The 17,030-nt window shown below is 39.7% G+C and overlaps 1 protein-coding gene across 18 annotated transcripts in view; it reads right to left on the reverse strand.

Annotated features, from left to right (window-relative positions):
- TENM2 (teneurin transmembrane protein 2) overlaps positions 1 to 17,030 on the reverse strand; it is a 709,050-nt gene that overhangs the window by 455,564 nt on the left and 236,456 nt on the right. For 3 of the 18 annotated variants that reach the window (XM_083596578.1, XM_083596574.1, XM_083596572.1), the window contains exon 1: positions 1,876 to 2,342. The exons of 13 other annotated variants lie outside the window; for them this stretch is intronic. In XM_083596578.1, coding sequence (XP_083452704.1) covers positions 1,876 to 1,921 — 46 coding nt within the window. In that variant the 5' untranslated portion in view covers positions 1,922 to 2,342. Of the gene's footprint in view, positions 1 to 1,875; positions 2,343 to 2,387; positions 2,542 to 17,030 lie in introns of those variants that run through there. 2 more of the 18 variants (XM_083596573.1, XM_083596576.1) reach the window with 1 other exon arrangement.

Below are 17,030 nucleotides of genomic sequence, written 5' to 3' on the forward strand. Positions count from 1 at the left end.
GTTAGCTTTTGTTTTATTAACTATCATTACAGTATAAAACATTTTTAAAGACTTGGTTCTGCATAACAGAATCTCAGATTCTTTGAATTTCTTCCACAATTGATATTCAAAATCATACCCAATATTATTTAGCTGCGTTTCATCTGACACAAGGATACACAGAAGCAAAACTGAACTGGCTTTTATCATATTAGCTTTTAAAAAAATTTAAAACAGGTACTGCTGCATCGCATACCTTCCAGAGGTTTAAACTGCAATAAGCTACATACAACTTTTTATATTTGGCAATGAATTTGATTTTTCATGTTCTACCAGTTCTATATTGCACTTCTTCATTTGTTTGTTTTAAATGGCAGGTTTCATACAAAAAGCTACCATGCAATGGGAGTGAACACCTACATTTCTATACACTGATGAGGAACCATACTCCCTGGGGGTTCAATTCTATTAACAGAGGCACTGTGGCTCACTTTTACATGTCTTGCAAAGTAAAATGTATTTTCAAGTATATGAGAACAGAAGGCAGTCATAGATTTTGTTTACAATACTATTTTTCATTATTCTTGTTTCCATACTATTGTCTACATTCAAATTATCTTTATGTCATGGAAAAGCACTACTGTAAGTTTTTGTATATTCTATTGCAATAATAAGATGATACCAATCTTAACAATACCTCGACTGAATTTAAATGTTCCTCCTTTTAGTTAAGGAGTTAAATATATCTAGACCTTAGGGGAAAGGAGGGGCAGAAAAAGAATGCATCAACTGCAGATAGAATAATATAGTAGTCTATCAAGTTGGGAGTAGTCTTACACTAAAAACTATTTTACACACAAACAAACACACTGTAAAATACAGATAATGACTTTAAGCAAGGACTTCCAAACTGCTAAACACCCTGGCGGCTGTGAACTTTAAAAAGCAATTAAACAGCATGCGACTGTTAAATTTAATTGTGATATTACTTTCAGCCCTTCTATCCTACCTATGTTCTTCCCTTTAAAAAAAAATTAAGGGCCTAACTATGAAAACCAGGGCTGTTGTATGGTACATAATTGCATTTCCCATTCACCAATCCAAAGTTCAGACCTTCTGACTGATAATTAGCCTCTTTCTGTGTAGCTGTTATACAGGAAGTCCTTTATTATAATCCAGGTGCACTTGTAGGCAGCACTTTCAGAGTTAACTCCATTTGACAGCTGACATTAAACTACTATTCTAATGCGGTGATTGCTTACTAAATCTGGATACTATTTAGGTAGTTTGGTAACCCGTTTCACAGAAGATGCTTCTTGGTGTCTGTTTATTACATGCTTTGTGTCTATAGCATGCAATGGACTGCATAACACTTTGGAAGGGCTCTCCTCATTTAACAGCGATGCTGGACAAACATAGCATTGCCACCATCTAGCCTCAACTGACCAAGCACGGTTAGACCAAATCCCTACCGGAAAGCACTAAAGATTAATTGTGCTACAAACGGCAGAATGCCTTCTACCTGCAAGGTTGCAAGCTGAGGAACTGGAATTGCACCTTGAGATTTCCTGAAGCACTGAATTTAACCTTCTGCCAAAGTCCTGCCTTTCACTAGAGCAGCATTTGTGTTCTGTCCACACTGAATATAAAAAAAGCAAAGAAAAGCATTCCTTGCAAATGCAGCTGCCACACAAGCCCATTTGCAATTGAATTCGTATCACGCTCCAATTCATCAACATTACTACAGGTACTTAACATCACAAACAAAAGAAAGCCCGCACAAGATCCTTGCCATCTGCCACTAAAGATGCCTTCCTTGGGTGCAAAATGATTAAAATCTACAGCTTGGATTAAGCGACTCCACCAAACCCTCCGATGCAGGCAGGCACTTCTTACCTGCCTCGGTGGAAGCCTTCCTTCCCTTGTTAGCAGTATGAAGCATCTCTAGCCTTCCCAGTCCTTGGCACCGATCGCAGATTGCACGGCTAAGTCCCTTTTTCCGAGAAAATTCTTATCGAAAGTGATTAGTTTTTGTTGTCCTTTTTAAGTCCCTCCTGCGGGAAGGAGCAGGGGAGCAATGTGACGCCACCTATTAATCTTTTGCAAGAGTGAAAAGGCAGAAAAGGAGCGCTCGATCAAACTGAGCTTCACACATGACTAAAACTCGCCCGAGAGGCTGCTAGCTCTGGCTTAAAGCACCACTAGGCGTGAGTGTAAGAACAGAGAAGAGGGGAGAGTCAATGGAATGTGACAACGTATGTGCATCAAAGACAAGAAAAAGAGAGAGAACAATGGGGGAGAGAAAGAGAGAGGCAGAGCAGAGCAGAATAAGCTGGAAAGCAAGACGGAGGAGTTTTAAGGAGAGCGCTTGCAGAATAAGGCAAAGGCGTCTAGCATCTTCTGTTTACCTCTCACTGAGCATGACATCCTGCCTCCCTCATATTCAGCAGCACATTCTTCTGTCTCTTAGGTTTGAAAACGGAGCCAGAGTCACCATGTGTGCTGCTCTCACCTCACTGTCATTTCCCTGTGCCCGGGAAGCATGCACAACAACAATTCATCCTGGAATACATTTACATACAATTTTAGTGCACGTATTCATTTGAACTGCCTCGCCACCTCCCTCTAAAAGTGAACTGCTAATTTCTACCTCAATTTACAATGGAGTTTAACTGGCAGATGGAACTCTACTTATAACTACTGACAAACTGCCACTGGTAAACAAAAGCCTGAACAAATGCTTAATGCTACTAATTGAATTTGCACTGTAAAAAGAGGGGGGGGGGGAGAGAGAAAACCATTATCACTGCTGAATCTGTGCTTCAAAAGGAAAGTATGATAGACGTTCCCCTCTGTTCACACTGTTATTTTTACACTGAAATAAAGTGGTGGTGGTGGGGAGTTGTGATCAAGAACTAACAATATGCCAAATTAGCCAGCCATTAGATTGGTTTTAGAAATAAGAGATATGAATGAGAATTTAATCTGAGAACGGTATTTAGAATTTCAGCTTTGAACCATAAACTGCATCCCCAAATATATTGAATTTATATTTGATGTTCAGCACATTCCTATACCCATTGCTCACATTGATATGTTTTATTTACCAACATTTAAAAAAAATGTTGAGTTTTCAAAAATTACCACATACCAACAACACAAACAATAAAGAAACAAAGATCGACTGCGTCGAGCATGTTATTGCAGGTGGAATGAAATAAACAGAAGGTTCAGTACACTTTGCAGACATAATAAGGAAACATTCTGTGAATGGAGATGTTGAAACTAAGAGTCGCATATTGATAAGGAAGCCTTGCCTCATAGAGGCCTGTCTTGTTGGGGGCCCATGCAGCACACTATTTTTTATTTACAAAACATATAAATGGTACCCACCCAACTCCAAAATGGTTTCATTTCACAATCCTTCTTAGAACTCTCCTACCTTGGGTGAAATGCTCAGAGAAGTCAATGTCCCACACCTTCTCAAACCATCCATCCCTAGAGGGACCCAATGCAGACTGCCAAAGTTTGGCTATTTCAAGTCTGATTGCAGCCAACAGCAGAGCAAGCAGCTCCTTGTGGACAAGAGTGAGATTTATTTACTAAAATTAAGATCACATATAGGTCTAATCTACACTAGTCAGTCATAACATTAAAAACGTGTTATAAAAATGTGACACCAGAGGGCGGTGTAGAGCAGAGATCCATCGTCAATGGGAAATTGCATTGAGAGCTATATTACGTGGGATTTTTTAAAAAGCGTTTTTCAGTGTAGATCTAGGAATAGAAAGCAACATCTGGTAGCCCACATTTTCTATCTGCATACCAAGCTGGAGTTACAGGAAAGGTTGTTGAAGCAAAAAATAGCACAACTCCCCCCCCGCCCCCCTCACACACACCAAGGATGTAAAAACAGCCCTGTTGGATCATACCAAAGACCTGTTTTCAGATGAGGTGACCACAACTTTACACAGTATTCCACGCATGGTTGTACCATAGATTTGTACAAATGACATTATGTTGTCAATTTTATTTTCAATTACCGCCAGCATAGCATTCACCTGTTTCACAGCTGAAAAGCACATCTACATTGTGCTACCCCAATATCCTGTTCCTGATCAGACGCAGCCACTTTACAGCACATGACTGCATATGTGAAAGTAAGGTTTTTTGATCTCAAGTGCATCACTTTACACTATCCTACATTGAATTGCATCTGCCTTTTTACTGCTTTTTACTGTATTTTAATTACCCTGAGCAATTTGGTATCATCAGCAAATTTGGCTACTTCACTGATCACCCCTAACCAAAGACCCCAAGGATGCAAACTTTAATAAAATATTGTGGCAGGGGAGGGTGGAGAGTAAGCCCTGCCCTACATAATCAATCACAAGACATGGTGCATACACACAATTTGAATGGCAATGCCCATCAACTTTGCGGTGGCTCATCCCCCTCTAATATTTTATTGAGAGGTGGGCCAAAGGGACCTCGGCCCCTAGGAATTGGCTCCTATGACAGGTCCTGATACTCTGATTGACTGAGAGTACTGCCCAGAGTGGCTGGGGCAACCCAGTCAGACAGGTGGGTTCAAGTAGTAAATTACTATTATTTCTACTCTCTGCTTCCTGGTTTTTTAACTAGTTACTGGACCACAAGAGAACCTTTGCACTTATTCTATGATTGTGATGCTTACTCAGGAGTCTTTGGTAAGGAACCACACCAAAAGCACGAAGGTTTGCACGAAGCACACATCCATGGGTGGTTTTCAACTAAATTTTATTCAGAGTAGACCCACTGAAATTAATGAACATGCTCAACTCAGGTCCATTAATGCCAGTAGGTCTACACTTGTGTAAAACTTAGTTGAATACCACTCCTACTCTCAAAAACAGGAGAGGACTAACTCTCTTGGCTTCCTTTCCTGGTTGTTCCTTGTCACAGTTGTCTTCTATTTTAGCCACATTACAAACCAAACTTCTTGTGATGGCGAGCAAGAACACCGCCATTTGCTCTTCCAATGCAAGGTATATCTTTTCAATTCCTGGGCACTCAGTTTAATTTTCTGTCATCAGAAAAGTCTTTTCCTGAAGGTTTATCACTGTAGCACTTGTCTAAATCAATAACGAGTTGTCATTTATCATAAATATGTCAATTCCAAAATGGACATTGGGAGCTTTCAAATGAACTATGTTCCCAAACTAATCCTCAAATTCACTTGGCCTAAACAAAAGATAGATGCACAGACACAACTCTGTAGGTAACCTGTGCCGAGGAGGTTCTACTGTCTTCTCATATTTAAAACTACATATAACTTTAGATTGTTCCGTCAGTATCGGAAGGCTTGCTGAAACCTACCAATCTAGCATGACTATTATTTCAACAGGGACACAGGTGGCGCTGTGGTCTAAACCACTAAGCCTCTTGGGCTTGCTGATTGGAACGTTGGCAGTTCGAATCCATGCAACGGGGTGAGTTCCCATTGCTCTATCCCAGCTTCTGCCAACCTAGCAGTTCGAAAGCATACCAGTACAAGTAGATAAATAGGTACCACTGCGACGGGAAGGTAAATGGTGCTTCCGTGTGCTCTGGCACTAGTCACAGTGTCCCATTGCACCAAAAGTGGTTTAGTCATGCTGGCCACATGACTTAGAAAGCGGTCTATGGACAAACGCTGGCTCCCTCAGCCTGAAAAGCAAGATGAGTGCCACACCCCATAGTCACCTTTGACTGGACTGGTCTTTACCTTTACTATTTTAACAGTATAAAAATTTACTTGGACAAGTAAATTATCTCTGTGAGGAAAGAGAATATGAACTGCCCAAAAGAGACTATGTGCTTAGAGTTACATGCATATATACAAGTTATTTTTCTTCTTAAAATGTGCTTGGAGTTAAATTTTCTCCACCATCATTACTGAGCCATGCAAAAGTCATCCCACAGCACATTAGAATAACTATTACAGAGCAAAATTTAGTAATAATGACATTTTCCATGGAAATGTAAATAATTGGTTTCAAGCCCAAGCCTCATGTAAGTTTCCCTAGCTCTAGGGAAACAACTAATCAAAGGTTTCTCTCACCATCACCTTAGAAAAGCCAATTATAAGGCAAGTTTAACACTTAAGAGAAAGACCTCCTGCTTCCTTCTCTTACAAACTAGGCCCTCTCATTTCTTTAGCCTTTCTATAGTCTGAAGCTGTGATACCAAATGCCCAAAATTTAGGAGATTAGGGGTATCAAACATGTAATTTTCCAAGAGTGCAGGGAAATGTACTAGTGGTAAGACAGCACAAATTTCTGTTAGTTACTCAACCTCAGTGCTGACCAATGAACCAGATTTGTGGGCAAAATATACTTTTGCAATGCCCAACAGCATAATATCTGATTATTATTATTCAAGTGGAGTAGTGACTGCATGTGACAGTGTAAGAAGTGGCATTTATTCACAGCAATAGATAGATATTGAGCCCTGGCTGCATACTTGAAAGCCAAATTTAACTGTCTGACTACGCAAAGTACATGGCCCCAGGTAAATGCCGTGAAGTACAGATTCAGTGATTTAAACTTAATTCTCCCCCTGCAGATGGGAAATCCCAGAATCCCCAGCTAGTTCTTTAAAACTTAGTGAATCATCCTGTAATAGGCACTAAGACCACAATAACATAGGTTTCACATTATTTTTTCATTTATCTTTCAGTCAAGGTTCTTAACAGCTTGCACAGTATATTTTTTAACTGGAGAGGAGATGAGGGCAGAAAAGAAATGCCACTTAATCTGAATACTGACTCATTTGAAGAATGCAGAAATCGTATGCCTGCATCCAAAACAAAGGTGCCAAGGGCTTGCATTTTATTCAAAAGTGTATGTGGTTGTATCTAATTGTGACACAAGGCTCTTGGATCTAACAGAGGACACATTCTCCCTTTGTTCTGAAGCCCCCTATACCACTTCCCATACTGTTCCAAAGCATCTACCAACTCTCTGTAACAGATGTGGGAGGGTGTTGCAGAAGGGAGGGTGAATCAACAAAAATGGCTTTCTGCTCTGACTGTTTAGAACTGTAAGCCTCCACTGAATCAGAGAGCCTTGGGTTAAACAGAGGAACATAACTGGATACAAAGCTTTTGTAAAAAAGAATAATTTTAAAAATATTACTTAATTGACTATTTAATCTTCTATACAGGTAATTAAACCAAGAAGGGACAGTGAATGACTTTGAGCCAGCCAGCTTCTCAGTTAACCTATCTTACAGAATTGTTGTGCGAATAAAATGGGAGTGGGAAGAACCCTGTATGCCACCTTGAACAACTTGAAGGAAAGGTGGGATATAAATGTAAGATGAAAGGAAGGATGGACAAGCAAGTGGCCAGGTTTCTGCATAATGCTAAGTCACAATACGATAAAACAAAGCGTGTCTAATTTTTCCAAAGTTTGTTTTTGCTTTCCAGGTGCCCTTGTCTCAAAAGCCTTTGTAGGTTGGTGAGCATCTGGGATGAAATTGCCAAACTGTGGTTAAGAAAGGGTTCTCGATTCCAACCATTAGAGCAAATCAAGGTTCATAGGTCAAGAACAAACCAAGGCTTCTGAAATATACTCAGAGTCGCAAAGTGATTTCATGCTCTTTATTCAGCTCATAGTGGTGAGGAGGAATGAATGAATGTCCCCTCAAAGTATCTGCTTTATATACATTATTTACACAATGGGCTGCACATGATTGGCTAATTCCGGAATTCTACTGTAAGCCAATCAGGTTGTGGATTCACTTCTATCTGGAGCATGATTGGGTGGTTCCTGCCAACCAATCATACTGCTGCATTGTTCTAGGACCAATCAGACTGCTGCATTCTGAATCCTATTGTTCTAGGACCAATCAGACTGCTGCCTTTTGGATCCTATTGTTCTAGGACCAATCAGACTGCTGCAGTTTGGATCCTATTCAACTCAGTACATAACAGCTTCAAACTGTGGTATGCTGGCAGTAAACAAGCCCTAGTAAAACCATAGAATAATAAATAAACCATGGTTTACTGTTATCTGTAAAGCTTGCCATTGATGGATGGCACAGGTGCTGCAAAAGCTTCCTCTCCTGCTTTCAGTAAACACACAACCCCCCAACCCCCCGCCCCTTAGTTGGAGATACAGCAATGTAAGTCCTCCACCCCAGCCCAGCCAGAGCTCAGCTGACTAAGCTGAAGCCAGATCAGCCAGGACCAGTGTCAGTTCCCTCAAAAGGGTGTTGTGGGGCAGTGGCAGGGATGTGGTGGAGAGAGAATGGAAAGGGGTGAGACCTACCCATATTCCAAACTCTTAATCAGCTCAGCAACATGATCGCAGGGCCAGCCTACCCATGAGGCAAAGTGAGACAATTGTCTCAGGCAGCAGGATCCACTGGGGCAGCAAATCCCAACACAGATCTTTATTCCCCTCTCCTTGTTCCTGATGCAGACCGTCACTTATCCCTTCTTCCCTGGAATGGAGGGTGGCCATTTTGTGGTTTGCCTCAGGCCCCAAAATGTCTTTGGGCTGGCACTGAATGATCTAGCAATTCAACAGAATTCACACTGGCAAAAACTCCTGGATGGAGTTAGGAAAAGGGATAAGTTACAATTGCATAATTTACACAAGTGTAAATTACACAGGCTTCCTATAGTTTGGATTGTTGTTAGTATATTACAGAAAAGAGGTTGGTACAGATGGCAGTAGGAACAGAATCTTTACTCTGAATTTTCTTTAAGTATAAGGTAGACTCTCCCATTCTACTTATCTTTTAGGGGGAGAACTACTTGTTAAGAGAGAAAAAACATGTTCCCCAACTCCAGGCATTCCTTATAAGGAAATATCAAGCAACAGCAGCATTTGAATGGCGAGATGGAAGAAATGCTTAAGCACTACACAATGATTCTTCCCTGAAATTCCCATTGGCCTTTTTAATTGTTATTTGCCCAGCAAGTCTCCTAAACGTGAAGCAAGCCCAGCTGAGGTAGAAATGGAACGTTTAGAGAGTTAAATCAGGCATAGAAGTGGTTAAACACTTCTTCCACATCTCCCCCAATTCCCAATTATACCTTCTAACTGTCCCCTTTGCCTCTGCTTTAGGTTACCTTGGCAAACATGAGGTTCAATTAGATAATTCTGTCCAATAGTCACAGTTTAATAACAGTACTATGTACCTCAGGAACCTACACATTTGGTTAAAAACTTACATAGTGTAGCTATGAAATACGCTAGATAAGACTGAATCATAACTTTTTAATCATGGGGTGTCTCATAAATGTCTATAGAAAGTAACCCATCATTCCAAAAACTGGCTATATAGAGCAGAGCAAGAACAACATTAAATCAAAAAAATGTTGTATTTCTTCAAATATTTACTTCCCCCTGTGGAATCGCTAGATTAAGCTCCAGCAAAAGCTGATGACTGAGTATATACTGTCTCTTCCACTCAGTTGCATACAGGCATCGGCAAACTATTTGGTAGTTATTATGAATGTTTTCCAACACTGTAAATTCAGAAGCATCAGAGCAGAAGCTTTATAGTAAACACAGTTTCTGACGTATTCATAAGCAAAGAAATTCAGTATTACAGATTTTTTAAAAAGATTTTTTTAAAAAACACACACACAACAACCAGCAAGCCAGTTTGCCGCAGCTGTTGCCATTTTCCAGTATAGTCCCACCTATGGCAATCACAGAAGCAATTCAGCAAGCTTATCAACAAGCTCTTTTCATAATAATCTGACTGTTATTTGTGAAATCTGGGATAAACTGCAATTCTGGATGACAAATAACTAACACCTTTTGGAAACTAGGAGACAGAGAGAGAGAGATGAACTTCACAATGTAATATGCTACAACATCTATACCTATCTGTGAGAGAGGTACCTATATATCTATGAGGTTGCCCAGAAACTCTGTTGCAAGAATCACTGAAAGATGCTTTACTGCCTGTTCTACTGACAGGGAGAAACACATCAGCTGAGCCAATACCACTGGATACAGCCCTGTGTACACACCAAAGCACATTCAAAATACATTATTTCCCTCAAATAATTCTGGGCACTGAACTGAAGTCAACCAACCATGCCCTGGGCCCCCTAACCTCTCTCAGCACCAATGAAAACTAATAAATGAACAGAAAGAGAACCTACCCACATGACAGTGACATAAAAACATTGGCTACAGACTACGTAAAAGGACAAAAGTTTACTAACTCCCCTCTCTCCCGCTCTCTCTTTCCCTATATCTCTTCTTCCCCAACCTTATACTGTCTATAGCGCCGGTGTCTCACAATGAAAATAACTGTTTTGTAGAAAAGATTCTATGAACGGAAAACAGATACACTTTATGTACTTTTGCAATTCAAGAAAATCTTTAATGAAAACAATTAAACAAGAAAATAATTAGAGTTACAATTCCAAGCAACCCTTAACAAACTGCAGTACCTAGAATTCTTTGCGGGGGGAAATGTGCTTCAAATGTACTTTAGAAGTATAGTGCATACACCAAAAGTGCTTGCCTTAATGTAAGGCATGACATGGATAACATTTAAGGGCCCTAGTCTGGAAAAACACAAATAAATATTCTATCTTCAAAAATAGTTGAAATAATCTAAAAAAAATAAAACTGGACACTTGAAATGCTTAACCTAGTTTGATCATCATTTTCATAAATGTGCACCTGCATGTTTCTAACTTGCTACTTCTTTGCTCACCAGAAAAGCACACTGACAATACATTTCTCCACACATCTAAGCTTGCTCCCTTCTCATCCTGAAACAGTGCCTATTCTTTTACAAGCCTCTGCTGTGAAATATCTTCTTACTTGTCCCCAGATCTTCTCCCTGCCAAGTGATGACTGAGAGGGGAGAAAAGGACAGTGAAAAGAACACAAGCCTGGTTTATTTTTTGCAAGTGCTATACTTACACAAAATTATCTAGGGGACTATAAAGGTAAAACCAATATATGCATCTCAATAGTGGTGACATCTGCACTATCAGGTTTTAAACACTTCTGTGGGAGCAAAATTATAGCACAGAGCAAATTGGACTTTCCGTTATGTTACATTGCCTTTCCTCCTCTCTAGTCAATCGCCACTCCTGGTAAGATTAGAATTCCTGGAGTCAAGTTTAAAATTCTGTTCATAGTTTTAAACATCTCTATGGTTTGTTTTTTTTTTAAAACAAAACAAAACAGCAAAAGGAATTGCATGCTGTCAACCAATGTGGCCACTACTAGTTTACTTACAGATGCTTTAAAATCAATGTATTCCATTGCCCTTCATCTTTTTATTCAATTGTATTACCCTATTGCTGTTTCTCATTCACTGCATCTTACTGGATTTAAAAGCTTTCTGAAGAATTAATGAGCAAAGATATCATTCAGTAAGGTCATGGTGAAGGAATCTGATAAACCATGCAAGGCAAAATTAAAATAAAATTAAAATAAAAACACTTTCCATTTTGTCTTTATCTAGCACCCACAAAATTACTTTCCTATCACAAAGGTTATTTATTTATTAAATTTTCAGGGAGCAGTTACATGTACATGTTGCAGTGCTCACCAAAATGAGAGTTTATTAGGTTTATTTAGAAAGTAAAATCATTTTGATAAAGGACAATATGAAAGTGCTACCTCAATAGTTCTATCGCCTGTGAACAGAGTCCACAAGATAATGTGTAAGACATTATGAGGGGAAGAGAGTTTGAGCAATTAGTATCATCTCAGAGGACTAGTTTGCACTTTGCACAACTTGTGAGCAGCAGCACAATATTCATGTAGCAGTGTGTTAATGAGCTAACCTTCAGTGTAGGGGCAAATCTGCCCTTACAGTTTTCATTTACATACTTAGCAAATTGCTATAAGCTAGGCATTTCCAGATTGTGATCCACTAAACTGAGTGCTGCTTACCAGACATATACAGTAGTTTACATCTATGTTTTGCTATTATATGTAGCTTGACAAATGTCCCGTTTATTGCTTCCTGCAGCAGAACAGTCTGCCAGACAACATTTGGCTTTATAGGCTACAAGTACCACAGGCCTCATATGGACTATACTACATTCCAGTTCACTGAAATAACACAAATATTCACAGTTCAAGTAATAATATTAGTCCTGTTCAGATATTACTCATGTGGAGAGACAACACCATAGAGCTACAATGCCAGCACTGCAAAGACATGGTTACCAGCTGTTCTGGATGTGGTGACCCTGAAATTCTGGGAATAGGACAAGGGCTTTTCCCACTTCAAATTGAGTTTTCTTTCTTTCTTTTTCTTGGAGTTCCTGCTTTGTGGGTTAGAAATGTTTGAGGTCACTCCTTGATGAGAGAAATGAGAATGCAGTTCCACCCATCCTTGAGTTAGAATATTGGGTGGGAGAGAGCAACCAGGGCGAGAGCCAGATTACTGTCTCTAGGGCGATATATCTCTGATTGATGAGTGACAATTTGCTTTGATCTTTTGTATGGTTTTCTCAATGCGTGGTCTAATTGTCCCCTTGCGTTTTTGCAATACATTTTATAGGAAAGTGGATGGAATTATTGGTTATAGTGGTTTGGTGAAAGAGAGAGATACTGGGGTGATTGAATGGATGATGCACTTATATGTAATGGTAGAGGTGTTAGAGTAGAATGTGATTGGAGATGGTGTTTGAGTACATGTCAGTGGGGTGAATACTGCATGTTGTCAGTCTGGATGCTCCTTGGCAAGAGGGGAAATGGAGAGGGAAGGGATCTCTGGTTCTTAAGATGTTTTTGAAATGTGCTATGTTTTTGCTTGGGGGGATTTTACTGTTTTATCTGGTATAGTTTTTTAGTTTCATTGTTTATGTATTTGTGTGTGTTTTGTTATTTTTTGTGAATTATTTTTTATAAAATTTATAAATTAGAGACTGGTTTGGTATTAAGCAGTATAAATATATTAAATAATAACACAAAGGCAATGCATCTTTATCGCCACAGTTGTGCAGCTTATTCTGGCTTAGCATGTGTTCAGGACAAAGACTGACAGTGAAGAGCCTACTGTACTTCCCAGAACATTTAGAACCCCAAAAACACCAGAAACACACATCATGGTCTGATTTTTAAAGCTCTGTGTCTGAACACACTTAATTTTGCTCCAGAGCTTTGCCTCTCAAAAATCCACACTTTAAAGTTCCATTGGAGCAAATGTCAATCCACAGAAAACCCAAACTGACATTTGCTCCAACTGAACACTAAAGAATGGGTTTTCACAGGGAAAGCTCCACAGCAAAACAAAAGCAAAAATGCTCAGACACAGAGCTTTCAAGCGTGGACCTGTGCCTGGAAAGAGCAGGGCAAAAGGTAAGCGTGGATAAGCCTTATGGCAGCAACACGGAATCCATAGAGAGATGCTTGTTTGGCTCAAGGGGCCCAGGCAGTGATTATAATGCACATCACTGTGGGAATGTTCAGGAAGGCAGGAGAAGATATATTGTTTAATTATATCCTTCCCAACTTGTGTTAACAAGTTCTACAAGTTAGCTGAGTAATATCCCCCTTTTTAAACCTGTACAGTGGATAATGTCTTTGCCAGGCTTGTTTAAGCCTCTAAAATAAGTTTCCTGGTAATTCCCATTTATTCCCTCATAAAAGATTAGACACAGTCTTGTATAAAAGTATAAAAGAGTTTACTCACACACATTCTGTTCACAGATGGATCCCAGAAGGCAGACTTAGGTTACAAAATAGACCTGAGTCTATTCCATAAGGAGATAGCTCCTTTGTCCTCTTCTTGGCTGGAAGCCAAGAGAGCATCTCAGGCCAAGAAGATGTTGCTTCTTCGAGGAATGGAGTCAGAGAGAGAGATGGCTGCCTCCCCTGTGTTATTTTGTTACCTGCATAGGTGAGGTGATGCCCACCTCTGGTCACATGTAGAGGAAGTTGTCCCAGCCCAGGAGGAAACAGGAAGTTCCAACTGGCTGGTCCAGACATCCCCTTTTTATGTCCACTCTAGGGAGTGTTGTATCTGACTGCTCTGTGTTTCACACCCCACAATAACTGCCTCAGCACATGGTTCAGCCACAGGTATAGAAAATCTCCATTTTATAGGACTATATGGAAAATCACTTTCATATGGAAAAGATTCACAGTATGGGGTAGATGCGGACTTACTTACTGAACTTGTCATCATCATATGAAATAAAGCTGCAAGAATATTGTCTTGTACAATACATTCCTACATCAAGTGAGACGCATGGGGATAAAGTAGCATGCAAGAGATCAGAAAGAGTTTTATAATCCTGTAGGCAACCAAATGCCTAGAAAATAAACAAACACTTCCTATTTTGTGTCTGAATACTTCTGAATTGGCAGCAGTTATTGTGAATTGATCCCCTTAAACATAGTAGCATGGAAAAAGCTATGCTACCGCCCAGTGATTTGCAAGCAATGCACAATGTACAGTGCCTTCCACACGGAATGCTTTCATCCAGGTTCCACACTACTTTCTCCCACATGAACCTGCTGAACAATTAAGATATTCGTAAGTGCAGAACCTGATATTTGTCCATATTGAAATGCATTTTGTTAGTTTTAAAGAACTGGAACAAAACTAACAAAATGAATTTCAATAGGAACCAATGTCAGGTTCTACACTTAGGCAGGAAGAACCAGCTGCACAACTATAAGATGGGGGACACTTTTACCAGGATCTAGGGATCTTAGGAGACTACACCCTTAACATGAGTCAACAGTGTGATGCAGCAGCATAAAAAGCTAATATTATTCTAGGCTGCATTAACAGAAGTATAGTGTCCTGATCAAGGGAAGTAATAAGGTAAAGGGACCCCTGACCATTAGATCCAGTCACAGACGACTCTGGGGTTGCGGTGCTCATCTCGCTTTATTGGCTGAGGGAGCCGGCGTACAGCTTCCGGGTCATGTGGCCAGCATGACTAAGCCACTTCTGGCAAACCAGAGCAGTGCACGGAAACACCGTTTACCTTCCCGCCGGAGCGGTACCTATTTCTACTTGCACTTTGTGCTTTCGAACTGCTAGGTTGGCAGGAGCAGGGACCGAACAACGGGAGCTGACCCCGTCGCGGGGATTCGAACCACCAACCTTCTGATCGGGCAAGCCCTAGGCTCTATTCTGCCTTGGTCAGACTACACCTAGAATACTGTTTCTAGTTCTGGGTGCCAAAATTTAAGAAGAATATTGACAAGCTGGTAGATGTGCAGAGGAAGGCAACCAAGATGATCAAGGGTCTGGAAACCAAGCTTTATAAGGAATTGTTGAGGGAACTGAGCATGTTTAGCTTGACAAAGAAGATACTGAGAGGAGATATGATAGCCTCCTTCAAATACTTAAAAGGGCTGTCACATGGAGGATGGAGAAGCTTGTTTTCTCCTTCTCTGCAGGCTATTATTTCTATAATTGAAATATTAATAATCGTAATCTGAGCAATATTAGCTATTCACTAGTATTAATTATGCTAGTCATGGAACTTTTGCTTTTAAAGTTTCTCAGTTCTGCAATAGTAATTATTCTATTTCATAGAACAATTTCTTTAACGGCAGAAGAGATTACTAATATTTCAGTATAGTAGATTATGACAGAATCAGGCACTTCTTCCTTTCTTTCAGAATTGTGTATATTTTAACATTTGAACTCATTTAACATTAAATATTTGCTTCGTGATTTGCAGTAGAGGAAAATGCCTTTTCTCCTTTTAACTAAATTACAAAAGATGTAAATGTGGTCTCACTTGTAGACAAATCAGCTACTCTTAACAATGAGGTGTAAATTGGTGTCTAGTTAATTCTATTCACAGTAGGGGGAGAAAGTATAGAATCATCAGCTTCTTAATTTTAGCAGTGGAACCTCAGGTACTTCATAAGAATTAACACTTTCCTTTGATTCTAAAACCATTGCTAATACTTTTTATTGCATCTACAATGCCATTCAGGTAGATTACCCATGCAAATAAACATGTATCATGAATCTAAATGTGTATTTTTTATAATTTATTTTTTTTAAGTGAATTTGCAATGAGTTAACTGCATTTTCAAGAAGGAAGAAAAATAAAGAGGTATCTATGGATCTATAAGAGTTGGAAGGGAGCCTGAGGATCATCCGGCCCAACCAGCTACAGTGCAGGAATATGCAGCTGTCCCTTACGGGGATTGAACCTGCAACATTGGCATTGTCTTTTTTTTTAAAAAAAAATAATTTTTATTAACTGGCCAATCACATCAAATTAAATCACATCACATAGATTCCAAATTACAAAGCCAAATTTTTAAATTTTGTTGGGGGAACCCATACTTCAAGATCCAAAGGGGGATTCAGATCATCTTCTTATTACTGCGTTAATGTCCAAATCAGTCCCAATCAGTCCAAACAAAATTCATAATTCTATTCAGTCTTACCTTGGTGTTTCCACATCATATCTTGTTCATATAATTTCTATTTTTCCTTTACGATCTCTTCTGTTAGTCTCCTTAAGCTGATAAGCAAAATAATAATCCTGTGTGGATTTCCCGTTCCTCCACTAAGTCCAGATGGTTTCCATATATCTCCTTCGTAGATAACATCGCTCTTTGCAACATTGGCATTGTCAGCACTACGCTCAAACCACCTGAGCTATCCAGCTATAATGAAAGACCAATTTCTGCCCCAATAACTATAACCATAGTTAATATACGTATGTAGTCTACATCAGGCCATGATCAAGGTAAGAATGTAGGTGAGCTGATTGACCCTGAATCCTGACCACACTAAGGGTACAAGTCTTGTCTTATTGGTTTGTCAGCTGCAAGGTGGAAGGTGCCAGATACTACTGAACATAAAAAACTGCTGCTCTGTTGAAAACCTGTGCCATCCATTACCATTGTAACATGCTAATGTGGGGTGGGTACAATCCCATACTGAGAGGAGGCACTGGGCTAGGAAACAAAAGACATTATTTATGACAATATGTAAGAATTCTTCTACAGCAGCTTGGTCAAGCACAACATGGAGAAGTGGCCTTGATTGCCTAGACAACGGACACTCACCCACCCACAGATTGTTACAACATAGAATAA

Source organism: Podarcis filfolensis, assembly GCF_964270895.1.
Source record: "Podarcis filfolensis genome assembly, chromosome: 2".
Taxonomy (NCBI): Eukaryota; Metazoa; Chordata; class Lepidosauria; order Squamata; family Lacertidae; genus Podarcis; species Podarcis filfolensis.